The sequence below is a fragment of the Pecten maximus genome, chromosome 14 (genome assembly GCF_902652985.1).
Source record: "Pecten maximus chromosome 14, xPecMax1.1, whole genome shotgun sequence".
Lineage (NCBI taxonomy): Eukaryota > Metazoa > Mollusca > Bivalvia > Pectinida > Pectinidae > Pecten > Pecten maximus.
In genome coordinates, this window is record NC_047028.1 from 20,242,260 (window position 1) to 20,267,363 (window position 25,104).

Sequence of the window (25,104 nt, forward strand, 5' to 3'; positions counted from 1 at the left end):
ATAAATCGATTCTTCCTTTGTTGAATTTAATGATGTGTATTGTATTTGAACAAAAACATAAAAATGATTATGACTGGCAAATCGATATATAATCGGATACTTGAACGCATAGTCTTATTACCCTAGTACTTTTGCAAGGGTTCCCATGCATTTTATTTGCTTATATTTCCCCCTCATATTATCGAATTTGAGTTAGAAGTGCACTTTCCTTATAATGACGCTATGTTCTGTCGTTTTTTTTCCTATAATTGTATGGCGATATTTCTTAGGTGCCACGGATGCTGAACTTGCAACGATCATCCAAAGACTTGCGGAACTACAAGGCGGATCTTCAGGATTAGCTGCATTGGAACAAGCACAAAGTAAATATATTATTGCCTTGTTTGTGAAATCGCTTTGTTTGATTCAACACTTTGTTACATTATCTTAAATTGCATGTTAAACAAATAATTACTGCTGAATAACTTGGGTTTTTAAGAAGGAAATTAATGTTTACTGTGTATTATTATAGAACTAGTTGATATATTTCTATGCCCCTTACAAACTTCATTGCACCGGTATTGACCTTTTATGAAACATAAGATATAGTAGCAATAACTGAAACATGATTTATTACTAACTGTCATACGCAGTTAACCTTAAAACACATACATTTGTACTACACCTGTATAATTGTAATAATGTCATTGCAAAAATATGTATGTTAGAGCCATTCTATGCAAACGATTTTACTCTGTATTTCTACGACAACGTAACGTAAGATTATTGGTTATTATAAAGTTATTTTGTGCATGTGAGTGTTAGGACCAGAACTGTACCACATACCAATAATCATTTATCTAACATATATATATATATAGCAAATAAAGCCAGACATTGTTTGCAACAATTGAGATACAAGTTACTTTTCTATCCATCCAGATGAAATATAATTCATGACGGTAATCGTCGTACTGTAAGATCAATCAAATATGATCAGAGAAAACCAAAACGGGTCGGTTAGACAACTTCGTTTGTACTTTTCGTATTTTACTAATGAAAATGCAAAAGAGAAACACGGATAATACTAGATTTGTAATTAAAGAAACAGTAACATTTTGTGTGTGTTTTTCTTTTGTTTTTTGAAGCATCAGGCATACACAGTGGTATCGCTACTCATGGTTCGACAGGGAAGATCACATACTACAGGAAACGTTGGTAAGTGAAATGTTCACAGTTGTTTTTACTTTAAAACAAGAGATGTCTAAATGTATGACGATTTATTATCTTAGCATTGCATAAAAGAGAAGCAAAGGTTGATTTGTCCTCAATATTTGATGCAATGTATAGTTTTGTGTGTGTTTTTTTCTTTTGTCTATTGAAGCATCAGGCATACACAGTGGTATCGCCACTCATGGCTCGACAGGAGGATCGCATACCACAGGAAACGGGGGTAAGTGAGATATTCACAGTTGTTTTTACTTTAAAAGAAGAGATGTGTAAATGTATGTTGATTTATTATCTTAGCATTGCATGAAAGACAAGTCAAGTCTGATATATCCTCAATATTTGATAGTTTTAAAATTCAAGAAATGTCCTTTGTGTAAGTGCTCAATTCTTGTTATTTCTATATGTACTCGGCTATTATTGTTTTTGAACCCTTCGCTAAAAATAGTATTTTGATATATCCTTGTTAATTTGATACATACTTGGCACGTTATGTTTTGGTAAATGCTTCAATATTTATTAACGAAAATTGTTGATTTGGTATATTGATTGGTTTGGTTTGGTTTATTTAGTTTAACGTCCTATTAACAGCTAAGGTAATTTAAGGACGGCCTCCCGTGCGTGCGACATGCATGGGTGGGGTGAGTGCGTATGTGTGTTTTGGGAGGCTGCGGTATGTTCGTGTTAAGTCTCCTTGTGATAGGCCGGAACTTCTGCCGATTTAAAGTGCTACCTCACTGAAGCATACTGCCGAAGACACCCAGCAGCACACCCCACCCGGTCACATTATACTGACAACGGGCGAACCAGTCGTCCCACTCCAAATATGCTGAGCGCTAAGCAGGAGTAGCAACTACCATTTTTAAAGACTCTGGTATGTCTCGGCTAGGGGACAGAACCCAAAGCCTTCCTCACAGGGGCGAACGCTCAACTAAAGGCCAAAAGTTAGGCAGTATCAAGGGAGACGTTAGGAAGAAGAAAGTTGTTAAGAAAGAAGAGAAAAGATAAGATCCCAAATTTAGTCGCCTCTTAAGATCATGCAATGGGGGCAGCAGGTACAATTCTTACGCCCTACCTGCAGGGAATTGGTATATTGATATTAGGTGTGTGTATTTGGAATAGTTTCAGAAATAGATGTTGTTTTGGTATACACTCGAATAATCTTTGGTCTAACTTCAATAAATGTTGGCTTGGTGTATCCTTGATTAATTTTGGTTTGGTCTTTTCTACATAAGTGTTGATGCGGTATATCCAAAAAAAGTGTTAATTTGGTTTTTCCTTGAAAATTTTTGTTTTTGTCTATCCTCAATGAGTGTTAATTTGGTATATCCCAAATAAATGTTGATTTGGTTTATCAAAAATAAATATTGATTTGGTATATCCGAATAAGTATTGCTTTTGTATATCCTCATTAAGTGTTGATTCGGAATATTCCAAAAAGTGTTGATTTCGTATATCACAAATAAGCTTTGGATACTCTTGATAAGTGCTGATTTGGATGTGGTACGCGAGTTAGTTTGGTTTGTAACATTCTCAATAATAGTTATTTACCTTTCATACACGCCAGAGCATTGTTTAAGTATCTTTCGTGCGTGTGAAGTGTTCATAATTATTTTATGTTATGTTTGAGATGTATTTAAGGATTGAATCTTGATTTGGTCGATTTCATGGGGTCATGAATTGAGTTGCTCTTGAGACAAATTCAACATGAACTGCTTCGCAGTTCATGTTGAATTTGTCTCAAGAGCAACTCAATTCATGACCCCATGAAATCGACCAAATCAAGATTCAATCCTTATATTTCAATTGTTTTTGTTTTCGAATAAAAAAGGCTGTCTAGATATTAATGTCTTGAAGCTTGTGTAAGTCCAAATGGGGAAAAGCCAGAGGAGTTCCGGATTGTGCATGTCTAGTCGGTCGAGTAAAATAGTCCGCAATTTTAGGGTTAAAAACAACAAATAGAAGTATCTAGCATATCTGGTCTTTCATAAAATACAAGAATACATTATAAATTTGATAATTTTAATAATCAATCCATGTTTATAACAACAATGTAGAAAAAGTGAAATCGTTCCGCGGAAGGATTTTAACCATGTATTCATATGCACTGATCAGTGTTAATCTGGTCAAATTCATGAGCAAATGAAACAGATTAAGTTTGGTAGTTTCATCGAGTCCAACTTGAGTAGAAATTGAAATATTTATGCATGGAAATGGTTTTGATAATTAATGTTATTGAATTAGGAAGTTTTTGGAATAGGGGGTGTTTTGCAACTGTACATATCACAAATCCTATCTTATACAATACGCGCACGTTTAAATAAGTTTTAAATGAGTTGTTACGCATTATCTTTGAATATTTGATTCCTTTGTTATGTTCGTTGCGCTATGTCATAAAAACAATGAACAACATTTTGTTTTTAATGATGGTAATAATGTGACCATATTTTCCGTTCAGGATCGATTTTAAAAATTATGACAGCCTCATCTTCAACCACGTCATCAACGGGCTCTAATCCGAAGAGTTCGAGCTCCCTGTTACTCGGCTCCAGTAGAAACTCAAATGCTGCTTCAATCCAAGGTTAGACTTATTTCAGGAACAACACATATATTACAACGTACCTTGGTATATATATGAGATATTTTGTGTTTCTATGTGTATGAAGAAGCAAATCATTGCTTCCTCATAACGTTTAAGATTCTTACCCTTGAATATTTATGTAACTGAACTGAACTGATTCTATTAAACATAACCTCCTTATTCTAGGCTATAATATTGATAATGACCCTTGCTATTATATATATAATTATTTACTTAAAAAAAACGGAAAACAATTTATATCAACTTATAGTCGGTTGTTGGCCCTGCTCGCAGCAAGCAAGGGTCTTATTTAGGAAGGAAACCGGAAGATATCGCGGGGTGTTATTTTAACCATATACTTTGTAGCTGTAGATGGTTCTTTTTTGATACACCATTTTATCATAATAGTTATATTATTAAATACCAACTTATGGTTTAATTAATTACACACCTGAGTTATTTTGAAAATACACCTTAATCTAAACAATTAAAATACCTAGGAAATTTCTCTTTTGATGACAACATTGCATGGTATTTTTAATATCTGATGTAAAAACATACTAAATAATGCTTTTAAAATATAACATATGCTTTATGTAGGTAGAGGGAGATCGTCGCTTTCTTCATCTTCTCGATCTTCTTCAAAATCGTCCTCCTCTAGAAAAAGGTCAAAATCAGCATCATCCAATTCATCATCACGCAGGTCCAGTCGGAAATCGTCAAAATCATCTAAATCGTCCAGTAAGGCGAATAATTCCTCAGAAAGAAGCTCTAGCTCATCAAATAGGAGACGCCAACTGAAAAGACAATTGATCAACAAAATGAAAGCACAACGTAAGTTTGATACACTTTTATTAATTTTAGAAAAATGTGTGGGAGTTCTGTTGAAGTTGCTCGTTCAATATAATTCCTAAATATCTCTCAAATAATAGTGATTATAAATTAACTCTTGATGCCTGCAATTTTTCACTCTGTTCATATTAGTCTTTGCTTCAAGAAAATATTAACTACTGCTTCATCAAGAGCTCATTGTTCTCTGATTTGAAACTCTCCCGTCAATATCGCTTCAATTACGACCACCAACAAGAATCAACGAGTAGTTAGTTTACGATTCACAAAATTTACACGCCGTAACATGACATACTGCAATATGTACTGAATTCACCTAATTAACCAAAACATTTCAGTCAATTTCAGTTCAGACGCCATTAACCTCGTAAAACACTGTAATGCACGAAATCCACACATTTTATATTGAGCTATGGGCGATGTATATGGTTCACAAAATATTGCAAAAAAGAGCCACTCCTTACGATTTACATGTTCCATACAAGTTATCAGGAAAAGTGTAGATGTATGTTGTTAGAGACAAGTTAATAGCAAAACCGCGTATTATGACAGCACGATGCACAGAGCTAATACAATATTAAGCAGAAAACACATTCAGTTCAACTACAAAATACACACGTTATCAGAGTCACCGCGTAACTTGTTGACAATGTTGAATACACAAAAAACTATCGACAGAATTTAGCAGAATCAACATAAAAATGTATACTTCTGTACTATATGTAGGCTTCTAATTCAAAAGTCACGACACATAGATTTATGAATGACGTAAAATGTTTCTCAGACCTGGATGATGAATAAAAAATACTTGCTGCAGTTATTTCGTTTATTGTTCATACATATTTGGTCCGTTCTATGACGAAAGAAACGTATGACGACGTCTGTGTGATGTATTTTCATAAACACTCGAGAGGTACAATGTAAGAAACTTTTTTGCAATGTACCTATAGAAAATGTGTCACGAATAAAAACAATATGTTTGTTACAGGTTCCAGCAAACAAGCAGATTATATCCTGTTATTCAATGAAGGAAAACGAAAGAGAGTGAGCCTGACAGGTAAGCAAAATTATACCAACAAATAATTTCCTAACGGAATTAAATAGTCTTTTTTTCTAAAATGATAAAAATGAAATTATAAATAAATTTTAAAAAAATCTAAATAATAATGCAACCCCGATCGCATAGTTATAAATGAAAGTTTGCTATGTCACCCGACCCATCGGAAATGACCAGTTTTATCAAGAACATATTCCCGTAAACATCAAAAATACAGTCAAAAACAAAAGATGACTATTCGAAATGATATGCGGAAACAATATACCACAATTTACTATATAATAGTAGCATCAAATCTCGCAAAATAGTCTAATATTTGTGTTTTATTCGTGTGGAATTTTTCAACGGTAGGATTAAAATCTATTATTTAAAAAAAATGCCTCACGTCAATGGCTCTACGTTTACTGTATAATTGTGTTGTTGTTGTTTTAGAAAAACAGGCTCACGCCCTGATGAATTCAACCGAACTGTAATATTATGATAGTTTTTTTTAGTTAATAGTTAATTTAGACTCTCCTCCAATACTATAATTATCTTAATAACATGTTATTGGTTTTTTTTTCAGATTTGGAAGATAAACTTCGCCCACTAGTAACGAGCAAAAACGGTATTTGTATTACTAATAGTTAATCATTATTAAAATCAATATATTGAATTTGATAGAAAGAAGATGAAGGGCCGTTTTTATGGGCTAATAAATTGTTGCTGCTACATGAATATGATTAGTTTGTTATATTAAACATTATTTCAAAAAATAGCAACTCCATATCATACACAAATGAGCCTATAGTGTACCTGTATATATGTATGTGTGTTATTTCATGTACATTGAGTTCAGCCCTTTTATGCAATTTAGTATCCAATACCTCTTTCTCTTACAATATAATTGTGATAATGATACTTTCCGTTTTTGCAAAAACGAAAAATATCAAAGTAGGCTTGCTTTTTAGAATACCAGACTGAAGCTGAAATACAAGTAGCCATTGACGATATCGTCAAGAAGCTCCGAGAAGAATGTAAGTAATTCCAGAGCGTTCAATAAAGTAAAGCTAAATCGTCTTTGGAGAGGTTAATGAACTTCTACAAATACGTGAACTATTCTCCCATGTTTACATGACCGCAAGTAAAACCGCTCTAAATATATTTCATTTTAGCAAATGACCTAAGATCTTTTAAATTCTTACCGCTAGTGAAAATTTAACATATAAAATCTTACCCACTCAATCTATGTAAAAATTAAAATCGTTAATAGTTGTTTAGATTCTGTGCATCTTAATACTTTTCAATGTTTTTATCATGACTTATTGGTTTTATGATGGATCAGTATTAGCAATGTGCAAATCTTTATGGAAACTAGAAGTCTATAAAACTAAAACATTCGAAAAAAATATTCTTTGCAAATGATTTCCGAGAACTTGTCATGATTCATACAACAAGTAGCAAACCACAGTCTAATCATCCTGATTACCTTTTGCAGCCCATAAGAGAATGCAAAATCAAGATTCGGATTCGTTCTTCGTAGGTAAGTTTTCAATTTATACTTTTAGCTTTATGATATGTTTTGTGTTTTCTGGGAAATCTGGACGATCAAGCAGGTAATATTGTCATTATTACTAAATAATCTACAATTATGTAATTCATTAAGGAAATCATAATTTTAGAATCAATTATGTGCTTAGAATATGTGTTCAACCCACAGTGATTACCCATTCCCGAGATTTGTGTTTGGCTGGAATTGCAAGGAATATAAATATATTTTTCTATTTTTAATTCGATGGTATTTTCATCATCATTATAACTAAATAATACTATTCCAAATCATAACTATTATAAAACTTTGTGTCTCTGTGTTATTACCATAAAAATCAAGCTATTACTAATTAGAGCAAACATGCTGTTTTCTTGATGATCGATGCTCTGGATACCTGTATAATCACATGGTCAAATTGTCTGATTTATCTGAAAATTGGACATTAGAGCATTCTAAGAACAATTGGTCCTTTTAACTAGCCTTTGTCGGCGTACCATTATCAATGATATCACAATTATATCGAAGATGTTTAACACTTTGTTACAATAAAAGTCTTCGCGTGAAAAAACAAAAACGAAAACTACAACATAAACCTTCACTGGATTTGAATCAATCATTATCCTTATCATCAATTAATCAATTTCTTTGAAGGAAAATATCCTTTTTATGCGTACGCAGAGAAAACATTTAATGTCAGTGGTCTTCGTTAAACATGATAGACTGGCCTCCAGTCTCTAGAATATCTAAAATATAAATAACAGCGAGCTTTATGATTTAGGTCCCTGTGATATGTCTAATTTAGAAAATAAAGATGAGTGCACTTTATCATTCGTAATAGTGATATTATCAACATGGTACTCTGTTAATAACCCACTATCTATTTCGCCAGGCGGCCGTTACATCGAATTCGATCACCCTGCACGTACCGGTATGAGCGTAGCACCTGCCAACCAAGGTACGTACATTACATGAATACGTTTTATCCGGTCATGTTCAATCACTTGACACTCTGATTGGTTACGCTCGATGTTTAATGCTTTGCATTGAACCAATCTAGACATGTCGATGTCGTGGCTTTATCGGGTGGCGTAATATGATGTCTATATGTTCCAATCAGACGAATATTATATAATGAGAATCAGACGGGAATTATCTATTGAGATTAAGGGATTATTTATTGAAAATCAGATGAAGATTATCTATTGAAAATCAGACGGAGATCACGTGTTAGTAATCAGACGGAGATTAAATGTTGAGAATCACACAGTACCTGTAGAAGACAGACAATTCCATCTATTGATAATCAGAATATGTATTCGCCGTGTCAGGTGAAGATGATTTGCAAATAATCAGAAGAGATTTATCTGTTGATAATTAGATAGTGATTATATGTTAATAGTAAGGCGGTTTATTGGTTAGTAATGACACGATGTTGATAATTATGTTGATACTCAGACGGTTTTATCCGCATATACTCATTTATTACATTTTTACCAATAAAATATCGAAAATAATTCTCAAGTTAAATTTTTCATTTTTTTTTATTTGCCCTATCAGAACACTGCTTACAAACGGCAATGGGAAAAGTGAGATTTGCATATAGCTTTCCGTCATGTTTTATGACGTCATAATGCAAAATGGAATGAATTCTGGGAGAGATTGAGCGAGTCTGTTCGTTAAAACCAGATAGTCTTCTATTTCGATACTTATGCGTCTTAAGAAAATGTAAAATAATTTTTCAACTGATGAATAAAAATAGTTCCCTGTTTTATAGCTTCAAGTGGCGAACCAACTAGCCAAGTATCAGTAAGCAACTTCGGTAAGTTATCGTTTAATTATCATTATTGTTATTTTGAGATATAGGCCTTCATTTCACGTTTGCTGGTCTTAACAGTCGCCGTAAAGGCTGTTGGTTTGATGGTAATGATTGTAAACACTTGCTAACAGGATGAAACAGAGGCAACTTTTAGCAATAAATTTTATTTTGAAGCATTATTTTCTTTCGTCGTGTAGACAGGGTGAAAAGATCTTGAAAACATCACGATTAAAAAACATCCTATGCGATTATCAAACGATGGATCCAAAACAACTCTCAAATGAAAAGAGTGTCAATTACTCAATTGTGATCTGATGTTAGTGGCTATATAATCGTAATGTGGGAATTTATTGAATTATTGTTATACAACTGACTTTCATATAACTTTATGAGATTACAAGTGAAAAATTCCTCAAATATATTTGTATATAATCTATATAATTTAATATAGATTTGTACGGTACTGCTTTCACTGTCGTGACAATCATATAATCTCTGTCCATGGGTAGTTTGCAGTGAACTTTACTTTATATTTCATACAATTGGTATTATAGCATTAGGATGCATTTCATCAGTATAAAAGTAAGACATTGACATTGAACTCAGTTGTTAATATAATAAAAAATGAAAACATTCGTTAATGTATCCGAAGCGTATACCAGAATTCACAGAAGAGATATTAAGTCGGAATCGTTGTTTAACATGATAGTGTTTTATATTTACCTAGATTTGTATGCATATTGCAATCAATTTGTCGCCTGGATGTTTAAGTTGTACATAATATTAAGTAATATCTATACATTTAAAGATAATGTTTCAATTGCTTTTTCAAGCAAAATACAGATGAGAAGGCAATGTAAATTAATTTGATTAAAGGAATTCGTATTGGATTTATAGAATTATCACTGCAGTATATATTAAATAATTTTCGGTATGTATTCACCATCAGATCGTGCCAATACCACGTTATTTATCGACATAAATATAACATATACCCATCTATCTTTTAAGTTTGTAATTTCATTCACAGAAGAAGATATGTATTGAAGAACTTTGTTTCATTTTGTAGCGCCTTCACAGACTTTGAGAGATGCATTGGCGACACTTGTTAACCATAGAGACAGTAACATCGCAGCTTCAGGTTCGTCATACGATAATTTTAATTACATTTATACTGTTTCAGAAAATCAAGGTGAATTTAGTTCATTGCTGATACATTTGTTTTTTCAAAAACTAGAAAAAAACCTATTGTTTAAAATATGAAAGAATTTCACAAAAAGAACATTATTCCATTAAAATATTCTCAGTTGTACCGGTGAAATTGACGATAGGGTTTGTGAACATACACATTACAATACAGAATTCATCATCAGTTCGGGAAAAGAATCGCTTGAATTTATAAATTGTCACCATGGAATTTACTGCTTGTTAGTATCTTGTTATCGTTTTGTTGATTTATTATCATAACAATGGCTTTGTATACACGTCGGTACTCAATTGTAATCGGTGCCCTGTTCGACTTATTCTACATATCAAGTGATAAACAATACATGTAAAAACTTAAACTCTTAAGTATACGACCAAACGTCTTTTTCAGAATGAAAATGACATTTGACTTTCTGCTTTAGGATTGTAATGTATATTTACACATGTATTCATATTACAGAAAGCCAGCCTGTGTCAGGAACTGAACCGGCTGGGAAAGGTATCAGTGTTAAAGATAAGAAAACGCAAAGTAGATAGATGTAATTTCTAAACGGTCAAAGTTAAATTCTCATTTCAAGATTAATTTTCTGAATACCTTTGATTAGTTGTCCATACGAAATATGAATAGTGATATGTTAAAATGAATTGCTCAAAGAATCGAAAAATGAACATTTCTGCACATAAACCTTTAAAAACAATTTACTATAAAGGGATATCATTCTTTGCCAAACACGTACAAATGTATATGTTGATCTTGTATATTGGTAAAATTACAGTTAGAATAATTTGCTAGTCACCAAATATTTTTTCACATGCCCTTCTATAACAGAAAAGCACTTATACTAATGTATGAATATTTTACAGGTCAATTCCTGGATTCATTTTTCACAATGGGACAAGGACAGAGTGGACAAAGCGGTACTGAAAAAGTCTCGCAGACAGCAGGAGATATGTGTAAATATGCATTCGTAATTATACTGTTATTACATTGTTCTAATAACTAAGACTGCATGCAAACTAGTTAAATAATGGTCATCAAAACGATTTAAAATGTATGTAGTCAGCACACGTAGACACTGAATTTGTGCACTTTTGCTTACCGTTTGATCTGCAGTTTTTCCATATATCATCTTTCCCTAAAACGTATTTTGGGCAGAGTGGGAATCGGGGCGGATAAAGGAGCAAATATATAAGTCAACTATTCCTGTCACAAAAAAAAGAATTTCATTGCGAAGATCTTATAATCCAGCCCTTTTCGTCGTTGTGACATAAAGTTTTCATATCAATGCTCAATAACCAGAAAAAACTGAGTATTTGTTTGCATTCGTAATTGTATTTATACAAGCTGGTCTTTTCTATGGGACTTCAGAATCGCGGTTTTATAGAACAAGGTTGATTGACAAAATATATTAAGATATTGTTTCATAAAACAGCTGCCACACAAGCATTCAGAATCGCTGCGGTGTCATCGCTTCTTGGACAAGCCGCTCCAACTTCAGACGCCCTTAGTAGCCCAGCGAAACCCGCCGGTAGTGGTTCAACAACTATCACCACTGTGACATCTTCGACTGGCACACAGACTGGGGCACCAGCAAGCACCACACGTGGCTCTCAAACAAGTACTAAAAGTGTATCAATGACAAGTCACACAAGCAGCTCCGCTGGAAGTCTGAATAGTGGCTCTGCAAACAATGTATACGACGGGCAAGAAACAGGACATACAAATACTGCACAATCAGGTAAGATCAAGATTGACCATTTTCTTTGGTACTTTACATGTTTTATGTTTAGATAAAGTAAGAGTGGTTTTTAAAAAAAATTTTTTTATTAAATTATTATTAATGTTACGACGGATAAGTATTCAGATTATGATAAGGTTTTTAGGTAATCAATTTACATGATCTAAACGAGTTGATAAACTAAGCAAACCTCGCGGTCTATTTCTTGGAATGAACGGCTGTCAAATCATTTGTACTTGCAATGTTGATACAAAACCGCTTGATTGGTATTGATAATTTACAATTTGACAATAACACTAATACCAATCAAAATGCAATCTTGAGTTCTTGCATCAAAACTAACGGACATGTAAAATAGGCACATTGAACATTTCTTTCCAGGTCCTTACCATGCGTATCTAAAAATGGTATTATATACATATAAGTACATTTGTTTCAGATTATAGAATAGTTACTAACAGTATATATGAAAACGACCTCTATATCATGCTGTTTTATTCTTATTCCCTAGTATATAATTATTCATATTTTTAGAAATGAAAATGAAATGCCATATTCCATTTTATGATTTTTGAATATGATTTGTTAAACACTTTACTTCAATTGTGATTTCTTTTATGATTGCTTGCAAATCATTTTATTTAATTAGCGTCATTGTCACTCATGTATTATTTACTTTCATCCTGACCTATTCTTTTTCCAGTATCCTCTAAAGTTAAATTGCCATCATCACTTTATTATCAAATGTCCACGGTTTTCAAAATCACTTTATGATGTATAGCATATACATTTTATATATTATGATTATTATAACACGCAAACATATGAAAAACAACATATGAAAAATAAACCAGTTTACTATCTATGAATGAAGTACAAGATAAACTAGTTACAAATTTAAAAGATAATAAATTATGACCCTGTTATGTCGCGTTGATGATTCCAAATTGAACGATTAATACCATATATACTTGTAGCAAACAAGGTTGATTCCACTTCCACATCTCACGCTGCTACTGGATCAATGGGTGGTCAAGGTAGGCTCCATGGATATAACAACAGTATCTTGTATATTATTTTTATCGCCATGCTTGGACCGAAGTTTTCCCGCGTTTCCCAACCTTAACATGCTCCTCATCTTCATTGCTAACATTTAGGGTCATTGATTTTATACGATAGGATAAAGTGAGTTTTAATGCGAAACTGCAAATAGATACTTTTTGAGTTATATACCAGTCGTACTAAAATATTCTATCTACATATTTATGTCAATGCAATTGACATTTTCATTTTCAAGGTTTTCACTATTTCAAACTTTCTCTTTTATATATCATTTTTTCCGAAAAAAAAATAGTACAATATCAGTTTGAAATTTTCTTATTTCAATAACAGCATCAAAGTGATTTTTTCTAAAATCTGATTTCACAAACAGTATCAAGAGGATTTGGCCCTAATATCTGGTAACAGTATCAGAATGATATTTTTGCTTCTAAAATCTGTTTCCAGTAAGAGTATCAGGGTGATTTTTCCTGCTAAAATCTAGCCTCAGTCACAGTATCAAGTTATCGATTTCTAAAATCTTCGTTCATTGACAGTATCAGGGTGATTTATGTTACTAAAATCTGTTTTCAGAACAAATGTCTTCCTTTCAAACTAATGTTGTCAGCTCTACATCACAACAAGCATCTGTAAATAGAGAGTACACATCACAAGGTGCGACAGGGGCTACAGGATCAGTTAAACCGGGTAAGATATCATATGGATGACGGAGTTCATTCATTGAAGAATGGTGAGATATACTAATAGCAGTCAATCACTACTTTGCACGATCACTATTCCCATGCATATTTGATATTATTTTGCTTAACTTCTGTATATGATGCAAATCTATGTTTTCATGTCGATCTAAAGTAAGAATTACGGTTTCGACTGAATGTTGGTATTTTCAGCTGTTATTGCACAATAAATATATATATATAGTGTTTCCCGAATACGACAGCAGGGATAACACTGACGAAATTTTCAAAGATCACATAATTTAATTTTTACATCTATGACGTCAGAATACACATAAACCCCACTCCAAATCTAACACTCAACACTCACTATATGTCTGACACTAGGTATTATTAACGAATGAATTACATGTTTAGAACAACACGCAAGGTAAATCCGAGAGAAAATTTCTATAATCAATATACGTGTAGTTACTAACAAATTTTACTATATTCTCTCTCTCTCTTGTTAGCTCTACTCCCTTATATCACATACACACTGTTCTCTCATTGGCCAACATCATCTCCTTCCGGTTCCATTGGTGCTCCACACTCAGGCTGATTGGTAATTCCTGGCTCCGCCGGCAACTCCGACCTAAATACAGCTCGCTCTTCACTCTCTCTGATTGGCTATATACTGGTTATATTTTAGTATCCTGCTACTAAATATGCACAGGCCAAGCATTAGTTACACAACATTTTCACACACGAAGCCCTATTATACAACAGCCCAACACATACTCCCGTACAATACACACAGCTCCCTACACATTTACACAACACCAATTACAAGTATATTTACGCATAGCTTGGAACTCACTAACAATAGCATGTATAACTGAAACTATTTCAACTAATATATTTAATGCTATATCAATAATGACTGAAACCCCCCATTAACTTTATATAGAATATAGCAGGAACTATATTACAAATAAATATTACCACAAATGTCTAGATTATCCGTATTTATGATAATATATCGTTAACTATGCATCATCATTTTTTAACAATAAATATTTTGTCCCGGCAGATAATTTTCGGAAAACGAGGCTTAAGAATTCCGATAAACTGTGATCCATGTAATACTTGTTATTATATTGAGTATATTCATTTTTGTTTTACAGATACTAATCAACAAGCATCAAATCTGATTGATCTCATCATAGCAAGTGAAAAGGGCCACCCGGAAACAATAGTTGAAAATAGTCAAAATCTTGCTGTGTCGGGATCACATGGTAGCCACGGTAGGCTTTTATAAGTACCTGTAGTTACTAGTAATTGAGTAAAATTGCAGTCATGACACTATTCAATCAATATCCAATATATAAATAATCACAAGTTTGGTACGAGATTTCTTAACTTTATGTCAGCAAATTTATCTTTAGATATCACACAACGCCGAAATTGAAATGAATTTATAGCAACATTTAAACGAAAACCAAACACTGTATACAGCATGATGCTCCGGCAGGATACATGAACGTTAAATACACTTAGTCGTTTCCAGCATTTATGATATAATATTAATTGATAGGGATTAATAATGTATATACAAATGTATTAGGATGTTGTTATTTATTTGCATGTACGTGAGAGATACAATTAATGATAGATTTTTCAGGTTTAACAAATACAGACATGATGGCTTCCGCATTTGCCGAACAAGCTACTTCTCAAAATGGTAAGATATTTTCTGACGTTCCATAAATCAAAAAGTCTTACTGCCGAAACAAAATCTGACTGAAAGTATTTTGTATCAATAACTTAATGGTAAATGTGTTCTGTATATAATTTTGAGCAACCAAACTCATCATGTTTCTATATATTTCCTGTGTCCATGTAGATCGTTTTGTTCAAAATATGCAAGTTAATCGATCATATATTCAAATAACACATTTGTGTATACATGTATGTTTATGTGCTTGTTTCGTACTATGTTCTATATCATGTTACTAACCAAGATGAGAAGGATTTCATTTCATTTTTAGCATGCTCCATATAAAACTAATGATTGAATTGAAAAAAAAAATCCCATCTTATACCAGACGACAATTTATTATAGAAACATAATAATCTTTATCATTAGAAATATTTTAAAAAGCTTATCATAAAATGTCTAATATCATATCAGTGTAATCAAAATACAAAGTCTCAAAAGCATTCAAAAGATGACAAATTCATTATAGAAACATAATACGTAATATCAAAATACACTACCATAAAACTGCATTAACTTATAAAAGGGTGGAATGAGGATCTGCTTTAAAATAGCTTAATTCCAAAGTTAAGTTATGAGATTCGTCAAAACAGAATGGCGATGATGAAAATTGTTTCACAACTAAAGAAAAGTCACCAGCCAATCAGCCATCAGTAAGAGCTTTTGCCTCTGGAGCCCTCGACGGGATACAGATGTCTCATAAAGGAACAGAACAAAATTTTAAAAAGATTAACCTGCTGCGTCATAAATCAGCTGTATGCATAGCTTGCATATATTGCAATATGGTTTTGTACACCTTCCTTTTATTTGTCAACAACTAGTCATGTTGATAAGGATATTCCTTCACTCCGTTGTTTCAACACGACTGGCCTGTTGCAGAACGAAAGAGCGATATGACGTACTTTTTGTATTCTTTATTCGACATTTGGAGTTATTTCTTAATGTATAATTAGCTGCGATACGGATCTGTATGTGTTTCGTATATCTCAATACTGCGACCCTTAAATTAATATGTACAACTACTATTTTTTGTATACAGCCAGAAATGATATGTTAGCATCGGCCATAGCAGACATCATCTCATCTAACAATGCTGATCCCTCAGCGTCCGCACAGTTAACATCGAACGGACAAGCAGGTACGGTACTAATCTGACAAACATATAGAAGTAATACATAATTGAAAATTGAATAATAATGATTGATGATAAATTGCTACGTTAGCGTATTAGGGCCACTATAAACATTTTTTAAATCGTACGTACGATTTACTAGTGGGGTGACACCTGAAGGATGTCACAGAAAGAATGAAGTGTAGTGAGGGGCGATAACTCTGTTCCAGCAGTTTTCATCAAAATCGCTCTCTATCTACATTTCGACCAATAAGATAAGACCTTGTGTTGTGGGCCGCCATAGCCGAGTGGTTAAGGTGTCCCGACACTTTATCACTAGCCCTTCACCTCTGGGTTGTGAGTTCGAAACAAACAAGGGGCAGATACCTTGTTCTGACTCTAGGTCGGTGGTTTTTCTCCGGGTACTCCAGCTTTCCTCCACCACGAAAACCAAGCACGTCCTTAAATGATCCTGGCATTTTATAGGACGTTAAAAAAATAAGTAAAACTGTGTTGTTGCCAAGAAAATGAAACCCATTAAGTTTAATTTTCTGTCCCATAATACCCCTATTTCAATGAAATCAAACAATATCTAAAGGATTTGGACCAATCAGAGGCTAGAAAATGGCGACCTTTTCGGTAAAATATGATTATTGTTAAGTGAGGTTATACAAGAGTAGCCAGTGTCCCATGATGTACCTACATACCAAATTTAAATTTCATTGCAATTGGACAATAACTAAAATCTTCGAAAATGAATACGTTCCGTTACCACACTTCATTCTTTATAATATTCTATCGTCAATTTATCCATCGGAATCCTGAGATCTCATTACCAAGACAGTTAAGAAATAATTAACGATGATTCGTGTATTGTTGCAGGATATACAACGAGGACGAGGGTATTTTGCAATTAAATTAATAACGAAGGCCGCAGGTCAAAGTTGATTATTTCTATTCTACCATGTACTGTTTAGTTCTGAGATCTATATAGAAAAACGGCAAAGAAACCCCGGAAAAACCTTGTAATTTATTTCTTGAGTATTGCATTATTTTGTTGATAAAATATATACATTTGTATTTCTTTACAGGCACTACAGTACTACAATCAAAAACATCTATGATATGGCATTGATTTTGAAAATTAAAAAAAAAAAGGATAAAAAAAATAGGCCTTCGTAGGATTCGAACTCGCGTCTTGATCAAAAATAGAAGAAGTCTAACCATTATAGTCCACTCGGCTACAGTAACCGTCTAACCTAATGGGTGAATATTAGATACATAACATTGTAACAGCCGTGACTCATAAACGTCTATTTTTGACACGTGCGTGTATTACTGGAAAATAATCATGGTTTTTAACCAATCAAAACTGTACTGTCGTTGCATAGCAAACATGGTAGAATATTAAATGATTAATGAATTTCGTTGCTTATACTGCCATTCATTATATTTTAAAATTAATAAAGTATTTCTATTACTAAGTCTAAAATACCTCTTGAGTATTAATACTAAAAAAACAATTCCACATGTGTACACAAAATCCTAAACATCACTTCTGGTTATAACATCATATATTGGGACCGAGTTCACAATTAGCTTCGCTATATGTTTCATTGTAATATTAAAATTCATAATAAATTCCCAAAATTGCATTTACAACTTTCTATTTCACCTGGTCAAGACCAACATCTGAGAAACAAAATATAAAAGTTCAACACAGAATGTTGGACATTATCAGGAGATATCTGTCAACATATGTCAACAAATACCGATTGTATAAATCCGGGTCAGGGGTAGAGGTCAAATCTACACCCAAAAGTGTGTTAACGACTTGCGCAACACGACCGGCCAATCAGCTTGTGTTTCACCTGATCCAAGTCCCTTTGGAGAATGCGTTTCTCTGGTTTATAGCTGTTTACCCCGAGTAAATACATGTAACACATGAAACGGGTACTTTATATATGATACGAGGATAAATAGTAGTGTGTTGAGATTTAGAAAATCACAAATACACACTGTTACTGAAAATAGAATGACGTAGAATTCTGGTGTAAAAAGGCGGGAATTCCCCAGGCGGGGGTTCCCCAGTGCAGTACCCGTGTGACCTAAGCGGAAACTGTTGCATCACGGACACGACAGAGAAAAATAACTTAAACCAGCAGTCAAAGTGTCGATTTTGGCGTGTTTGTACCCAAAATATCTCCATAACTAGATTATTCCCAGATATACGGGATATGCCTGGACATACATGTAGATCACACTGAGTTTTATAAGTGTGGAAAGTTTTATCAAAATGTATAGAGTCGCTTTTCAGTTAGCTCCGGCAAAGTGGTCTGAATTAGCCGCATGTACATTACGTTCCGTCCTTCAATACACTACATTACACACATACTTGGTTACGTCACTGGTGACGTAACATCCGCCAACTCTCGATAAAATATGACCCTTTTTCAAAACCCTATTGTGGCCGTTCTATTAAAGATATAGAAAAACTAAAGATTCCATTTTCTTTAGAATCCTCTCTTCTTGTTACGTTTTGAGTTTCAGAATTTTTCATTAAAGCGCTGATTTTTAAGGACCGGTTAAACAGAAGCTACCGGTCAAAATGACGATTTTGGCATGTTTGACCCAAAATATCTCATAAATACGATTTCCCACAGGGATACCAGATACATCCAGACCTAGATCGAGCCGAGTTTTACAATCGTTCAAAGTATCAACCGAATTGTATGAGCCAATTTTTCTGTCCTCAAATCGCTATTATATCCGGCAAAATAGGCGAATTAGCTCGTAATACATTACGTTCCGTAAGGAACGATAACTCCGTTATCGCCCCTTACTACACTTCATTCTTTACAAGTTTGAATAAATTCAAAAATAAATTTAAAATAAATTTTAAAATTTTAAAATAAATTCAAATAAATCTGTGTTTAACGCTGGCGTTGACTGGTGTGCATTTAACACTGGCGTTGACTGGTGTGAATTTAAAATTTATAAAAACATTTAAAATAAATAAAAAAAAAAAAAAAAAAAAAAAATCAATTCAAAGAAATCTGGATTTAACACTGGCGTTGACTGGTGTGCATTTAACACTGGTGTTGACCGGTGTCCATTTAATACTTGCGTTGACCGGTGTCCATTTAATACTGGCGTTGACCAGTGTCCATTATCATAATACTGGCGTTGACCAGTGTCCGTTTAACACTGGCGTTGACCAGTGTCCATTTAACATTGGCGTTGACCGGTGTCCATTAAATACTATAGTTATTACAGTGTGCATTTCCACGTTGTGTGACGTCACAGTGAAACAGGGTGTCCCCACCCGCAGTAGGGGTTCGACTCCCGTCGACGGTGTTTTTTAAATAGATTTTTTTTGTCTATTTCATTGCTTTGTTTATTATACATTTCTTGAATATAGAATATAGTAAGAAACGAATACAATATGTATTTAAATTCATTAATGAAACTCAATGACACAATTAAACCATAAAATTGAATAAATTTGACTGACAATTAAATCAAATAGCCTTTAACATAGAAAACACTATAAAACCTTTCGTGCTTTGATTCCCACCAGGAGTCGAACCTGGGTCTCCTGCAACACAGTAGCAAGTGTGAAACCCCTTCACTATAGGAATGTGTATAGCACTACTTGATTTCAGACTGATTTTGTTGAATTTCTTAATACGGCATTTCGAAATATTTCCCCTCTGCTTTTACAAGGGCTTGGGACCTTCTAGCATTATGCTAGGCAGCATTACAAATATTTCTATAACTTTCCATTTAATACTGGCGTCGACCGGTGTCCATTTAACATTGGCGTTGACCAGTGTCCATTTAGTACTGGCGTTAACCAGTGTGCATTTTACACTGATGTAGACATACCAGTGTCAAATGGACACCGGTCAACGCCAGTATTAAATGGACACCGGTCAACGCCAGTATTAAATGGACACCGGTCAACGCCAGTATTAAATGAACACTGGTCAACGCCAGTGTTAAATGGACACTGGTCAACGCCAGTGTTCAAGGGACACTGGTCAACGTCAGTGTTAAAGGGACACTGGTCAACACCAGTGTTAAATGGACACTGGTCAACGCCAGTGTTAAATACAATTTTCGTTATCGCCCCTAACTGCACTTAAGCTGGTTCCGGATTTTAAATTTTCAGACTTTGCGAAATGTGTTAGTGCGTTGGATTCTGAGTGTAAAAAGGCGGGAATTCCCCCTGGCGGGAGATCCCCAGTGCAGTGTAAATGTCTGGATTACTGTCTTTCGATCGTCCGTACCCGTGTGTCCTTAGCGGAAACTGTTGCATCACGGACAAGACAGAAAAATGAACTTAATGTACCATATATGATAAAACAAGATTAATCCTGTCTTTTGGATGGAGATATTTGTGAAAAATATGTAAAAAAAAAACAAACAAAAAAACAAATGTGCAGAGAATTGTGTCGTTCGTATTTTCTCTGATATCGTAAAATTGTTAGAAATATTGGCAGTGACAGTAAAATACAACCAGCTCATCGAGCGCTATAAGTTCAATCAAACAAGCAGAACAGACTTAGTAACGTCACTCGTGACGTACGTCCGTACATGTAATAGACTCTCCGGAATGTGTGACGTCGCGGTACATAGTACCTATGTTTAAAACCCTATTGTGACCGTTCTGTGATAGATATAGAAAAACTAAAGTTACTGTTTTCTTCGGAATTACATGTTCTTGTGATGTGTGGAGTTTCAATAAGATGGCTTTATGCGTGAGTTCTCTAGGCAGAGTTGTGCAGAAACCAGCAGTCAAAGTGTCGATTTTGGCGTGTTTGTACCCAAAATATCTCCATAACTAGATTATTCCCAGATATACGGGATATGCCTGGACATACATGTAGATCACACTGAGTTTTATAAGTGTGGAAAGTTTTATCAAAATGTATAGAGTCGCTTTTCAGTTAGCTCCGGCAAAGTGGTCTGAATTAGCCGCATGTACATTACGTTCCGTCCTTCAATACACTACATTACACACATACTTGGTTACGTCACTGGTGACGTAACATCCGCCAACTCTCGATAAAATATGACCCTTTTTCAAAACCCTATTGTGGCCGTTCTATTAAAGATATAGAAAAACTAAAGATTCCATTTTCTTTAGAATCCTCTCTTCTTGTTACGTTTTGAGTTTCAGAATTTTTCATTAAAGCGCTGATTTTTAAGGACCGGTTAAACAGAAGCTACCGGTCAAAATGACGATTTTGGCATGTTTGACCCAAAATATCTCATAAATACGATTTCCCACAGGGATACCAGATACATCCAGACCTAGATCGAGCCGAGTTTTACAATCGTTCAAAGTATCAACCGAATTGTATGAGCCAATTTTTCTGTCCTCAAATCGCTATTATATCCGGCAAAATAGGCGAATTAGCTCGTAATACATTACGTTCCGTAAGGAACGATAACTCCGTTATCGCCCCTTACTACACTTCATTCTTTACTAATTCGTACGTACGGATTACTAATTCGTTCGTACGATTTACTAATTCGTACGTACGGATTACTAATTCGTTGTTGTTTGCTATCTAATATCATACATTTTAAATTGGCGCTTCATCCAATATTTAAATTCCTTCAATTTTGGACAGCGTCAAACACACATTAAACCGCAAGCACATTTTAACGTTGCTTTGAGTAACATAAAGATTGTTTTTAACGTGGGTTTGTTTACAGGTTATACAAACAGCATGCCCTCTGTTCATGCGGACTTGGCCGTCGTGGCTCCTCAGGATACCCGACCAACAGGAAATGGAGAAGGTACGATTATGTATTCTTTAGAGAATATGCTTCTTATATCAGAAAGATCCACGAGTATCAACATAAGCTGTAATCCATCAAAATCCTGTTAATGCATCGGAATTCACATTTACCTAATCAGACTACCATGCAGAGTCAAAACGAGCATTTAGCTACATGTATTGATTTCAGGAATGGAGTGAAAAAGATTCTCAAATTGTATTTTGATATTTAATATATAATATTTCCAGGTTATATTTATATAGCGAAATCAAGATAAAACCACTTTTGACATTTTGAAATTTGTTTTAGAGAAAGTTTAGTGAATTCATAAAAACATTATATTATTTTTTCTTTTTGCAGCTAATACAAACAGTCAAAGTAGCAGCGTTGTGTCAATGTATTCAAACTCTGAAAGTTCCGGTTCCGTTCAAGGTATGGGTGGAGCTGGCATGAATACAATGGATACCCAAATGGATAACCAAAATACGGCGGAATTTGGAACACATTTAGGTACATTGCGTTTAGCTATTTTTGACACAATGCATGTCATTGTCCGTTTAAGTCATTTATAAATCAATCATAAGAGATATTTGTATGTTTCACACCAACCTTCTTGCATAGAAAACTGATTCTGGACAGTTTTGTCTTTAATTAGCTGCGGTATTGATGCAAAGTATGAGATGTACATAACATGATACAGTACTAAAACATAATTGTTCGATTACCAATGTAGTAGACCTACCTTGATATTCCTCGACAATTATATTCTGTTGAAGAATCAGCTAGCCTTCTGTGAAATGAACCTACTACGTAAGAACGTTTTGATATACGTTTATATTATATGATTAAATGACCTAATAACGAGATGACTGTGGAAGCGTATGCTAAATTGCATAAAATAACGTCACCTAGTATTTAAGTTAATCTGGACAATACCGTTGTCTAATTTGCCATGCTCATTATACAGAGAAAATACCATAGCATCAAAGTGTACGATTATTAATCAAATATGTATCTTTTTCAGATATCACTGGGATGGGTGCATTGGCTATGGAACAACCTAGCAATATGCAAGGTAACCTGAATATCTTTGGAAGTTGGAACATAAATAATTCATATCACATAACAAAAAACTACGAAAATTACAAAAAAAAAAAAAAAAAAAAAATCATACTCCGGCCTTTTACATAATACAGATACTAGTATTATAACGTATTTGGTTTGGATATCTGCAATCATATTTGTGGATAATAATATTAGATAATTAATCAAAGGAAAACATAATGCCGAAAACAATATCTGCTGTCGTCGCTTCATCATTTTCATGGATAACTTGGCGACGAAGATTATTTTTTCTCGACTGGAAAACATACTTATATATTTGTTCGTCGATGCAATACAAAGTATACTGATATGTTTTCAATACAGAACTACTTATACGCATAGACTCTTTCATTTGTTTCAGATTTTAACCTGGCGGTATCCTCAGCATATGGACAAGCGCCCCAAGGTAGTCCAACGCCAGTTGTATAGCGCATAGTTCAGCTTATATTATTAAAGATATATGCTTTTATTAACACCAATTACCATCTTTTTCATTTATCATTCATCGTTTCCTGTATTCAAGGGAGTAAAGTTTTAATATTGTATCTACCAGCGAGTAATGTCGATTTGTTTGACGTCAGATCTACGACCAAACATATATATTTCTTTTCGTGAAAGACAATCTGTATTCAGTGGCTGTTATATGTTAATTGATTAAATAATTAAAGGGTTCAGCCCATGTCAGTGTTTGTCAATTTATTACAGTTTACTTCTTGTTAAAGGTGTGTATCTATTTGTAATAATGTGTTGCATTTTAAATTTTTTTTTTGTTAATTTCAAAATATATTTTAACAAATTTATTGATGGTTTGAATACAAGAAAAAAACGTGCTGAGAGGAAAATTACATCATCGGATATATGACGTCATTAGATACACTATGAGAATGACTAATTTTAAAGTATTGACTTACAAGGAAACTAATACTGCAAGCTGTATATCGTAATTCTAACGGATCAATTAATAACTTGGTAAGCTGATACTGACATCAGTAAGCAGTATTGACATAGATTACACAATTCGTATCACTGCAAAATAATCCAGTTATAGTTAACAACATACTCTATAGTCTTATATTATTGCTTGTAATAGATACTGACAAAACCCCATTTCACTAACTCAGTGCAGTAGTATGCATTATCAATTATATAAGCGCATTTTGATCTTAATGCTTTCAAAATATATCCTTATATTAGTTAATATATAGTTAAACGATATTAAATTGTAGAATATATTAATCATAACTTGTTAACATCACTTGTCTTAAGATTACACTTTCAATTTTTATGCTATTACAAACACATTTTTTTTTGGAATGAGATACATGGAGAGGTCAATAACTACCGAGGAAAAGAATGTCCATTTTCAGGAAGTTATTTTCAAGTTGTCTACGGTGTCCAATGCAATACACAGGCAAAATTCCTTCACGTGAAATTCACGTGAATTTCATATGCAAATTTTCACGAAAATTGTATGTGAACAATTTCACGTGAATAACACGTGAAGGCATTTTGCCCGTGTAAACTATGTTACTGCATTGCGCCATATTACACCTTCAATATAAATATTTTAACTGATAAACTTATATATTCACTGTGAAATAACATTTGTTATTGGG

The 25,104-nt window shown here is 33.7% G+C and overlaps 1 protein-coding gene across 2 annotated transcripts; it reads left to right on the plus strand.

Moving 5' to 3' along the window:
- The first annotated feature begins 269 nt into the window (after positions 1 to 269).
- On the plus strand, positions 270 to 24,167 carry LOC117341698 (putative GPI-anchored protein pfl2). 2 transcript variants are annotated; one of them, XM_033903554.1, is made up of 24 exons: positions 270 to 362; positions 1,128 to 1,197; positions 1,364 to 1,432; positions 3,665 to 3,787; positions 4,388 to 4,621; positions 5,625 to 5,693; positions 6,259 to 6,300; positions 6,644 to 6,709; positions 7,171 to 7,215; positions 8,114 to 8,179; positions 8,999 to 9,043; positions 10,110 to 10,181; positions 10,707 to 10,745; positions 11,111 to 11,200; positions 11,680 to 11,985; positions 12,963 to 13,022; positions 13,618 to 13,731; positions 14,888 to 15,007; positions 15,376 to 15,444; positions 16,520 to 16,618; positions 22,319 to 22,402; positions 22,745 to 22,894; positions 23,409 to 23,459; positions 23,850 to 24,167. In XM_033903554.1, the coding sequence occupies exons 2-24, from the start codon at positions 1,158 to 1,160 to the stop codon at positions 23,915 to 23,917; spliced, it is 2,121 nt and encodes a 706-aa protein (XP_033759445.1). In that variant the 5' UTR covers positions 270 to 362; positions 1,128 to 1,157; the 3' UTR covers positions 23,918 to 24,167. The 2 variants fall into 2 exon arrangements, with proteins under 2 accessions (XP_033759445.1, XP_033759446.1); XM_033903555.1 differs by having other exon boundaries at positions 15,385 to 15,444; positions 23,850 to 23,967.
- The last annotated feature ends 937 nt before the right edge of the window (positions 24,168 to 25,104 follow it).

Bases quoted from the DNA above. Each gene is read 5' to 3' on its own strand.
- LOC117341698 (XM_033903554.1), top strand. From the start codon at position 1,158: ATGGTTCGACAGGGAAGATCACATACTACAGGAAACGTTG. The intron at 9,044-10,109 runs GTAAGTTATCGT...TTCATTTTGTAG, and splicing joins AGTATCAGTAAGCAACTTCG to CGCCTTCACAGACTTTGAGA. The intron at 23,460-23,849 runs GTAACCTGAATA...CATTTGTTTCAG, and splicing joins ACAACCTAGCAATATGCAAG to ATTTTAACCTGGCGGTATCC.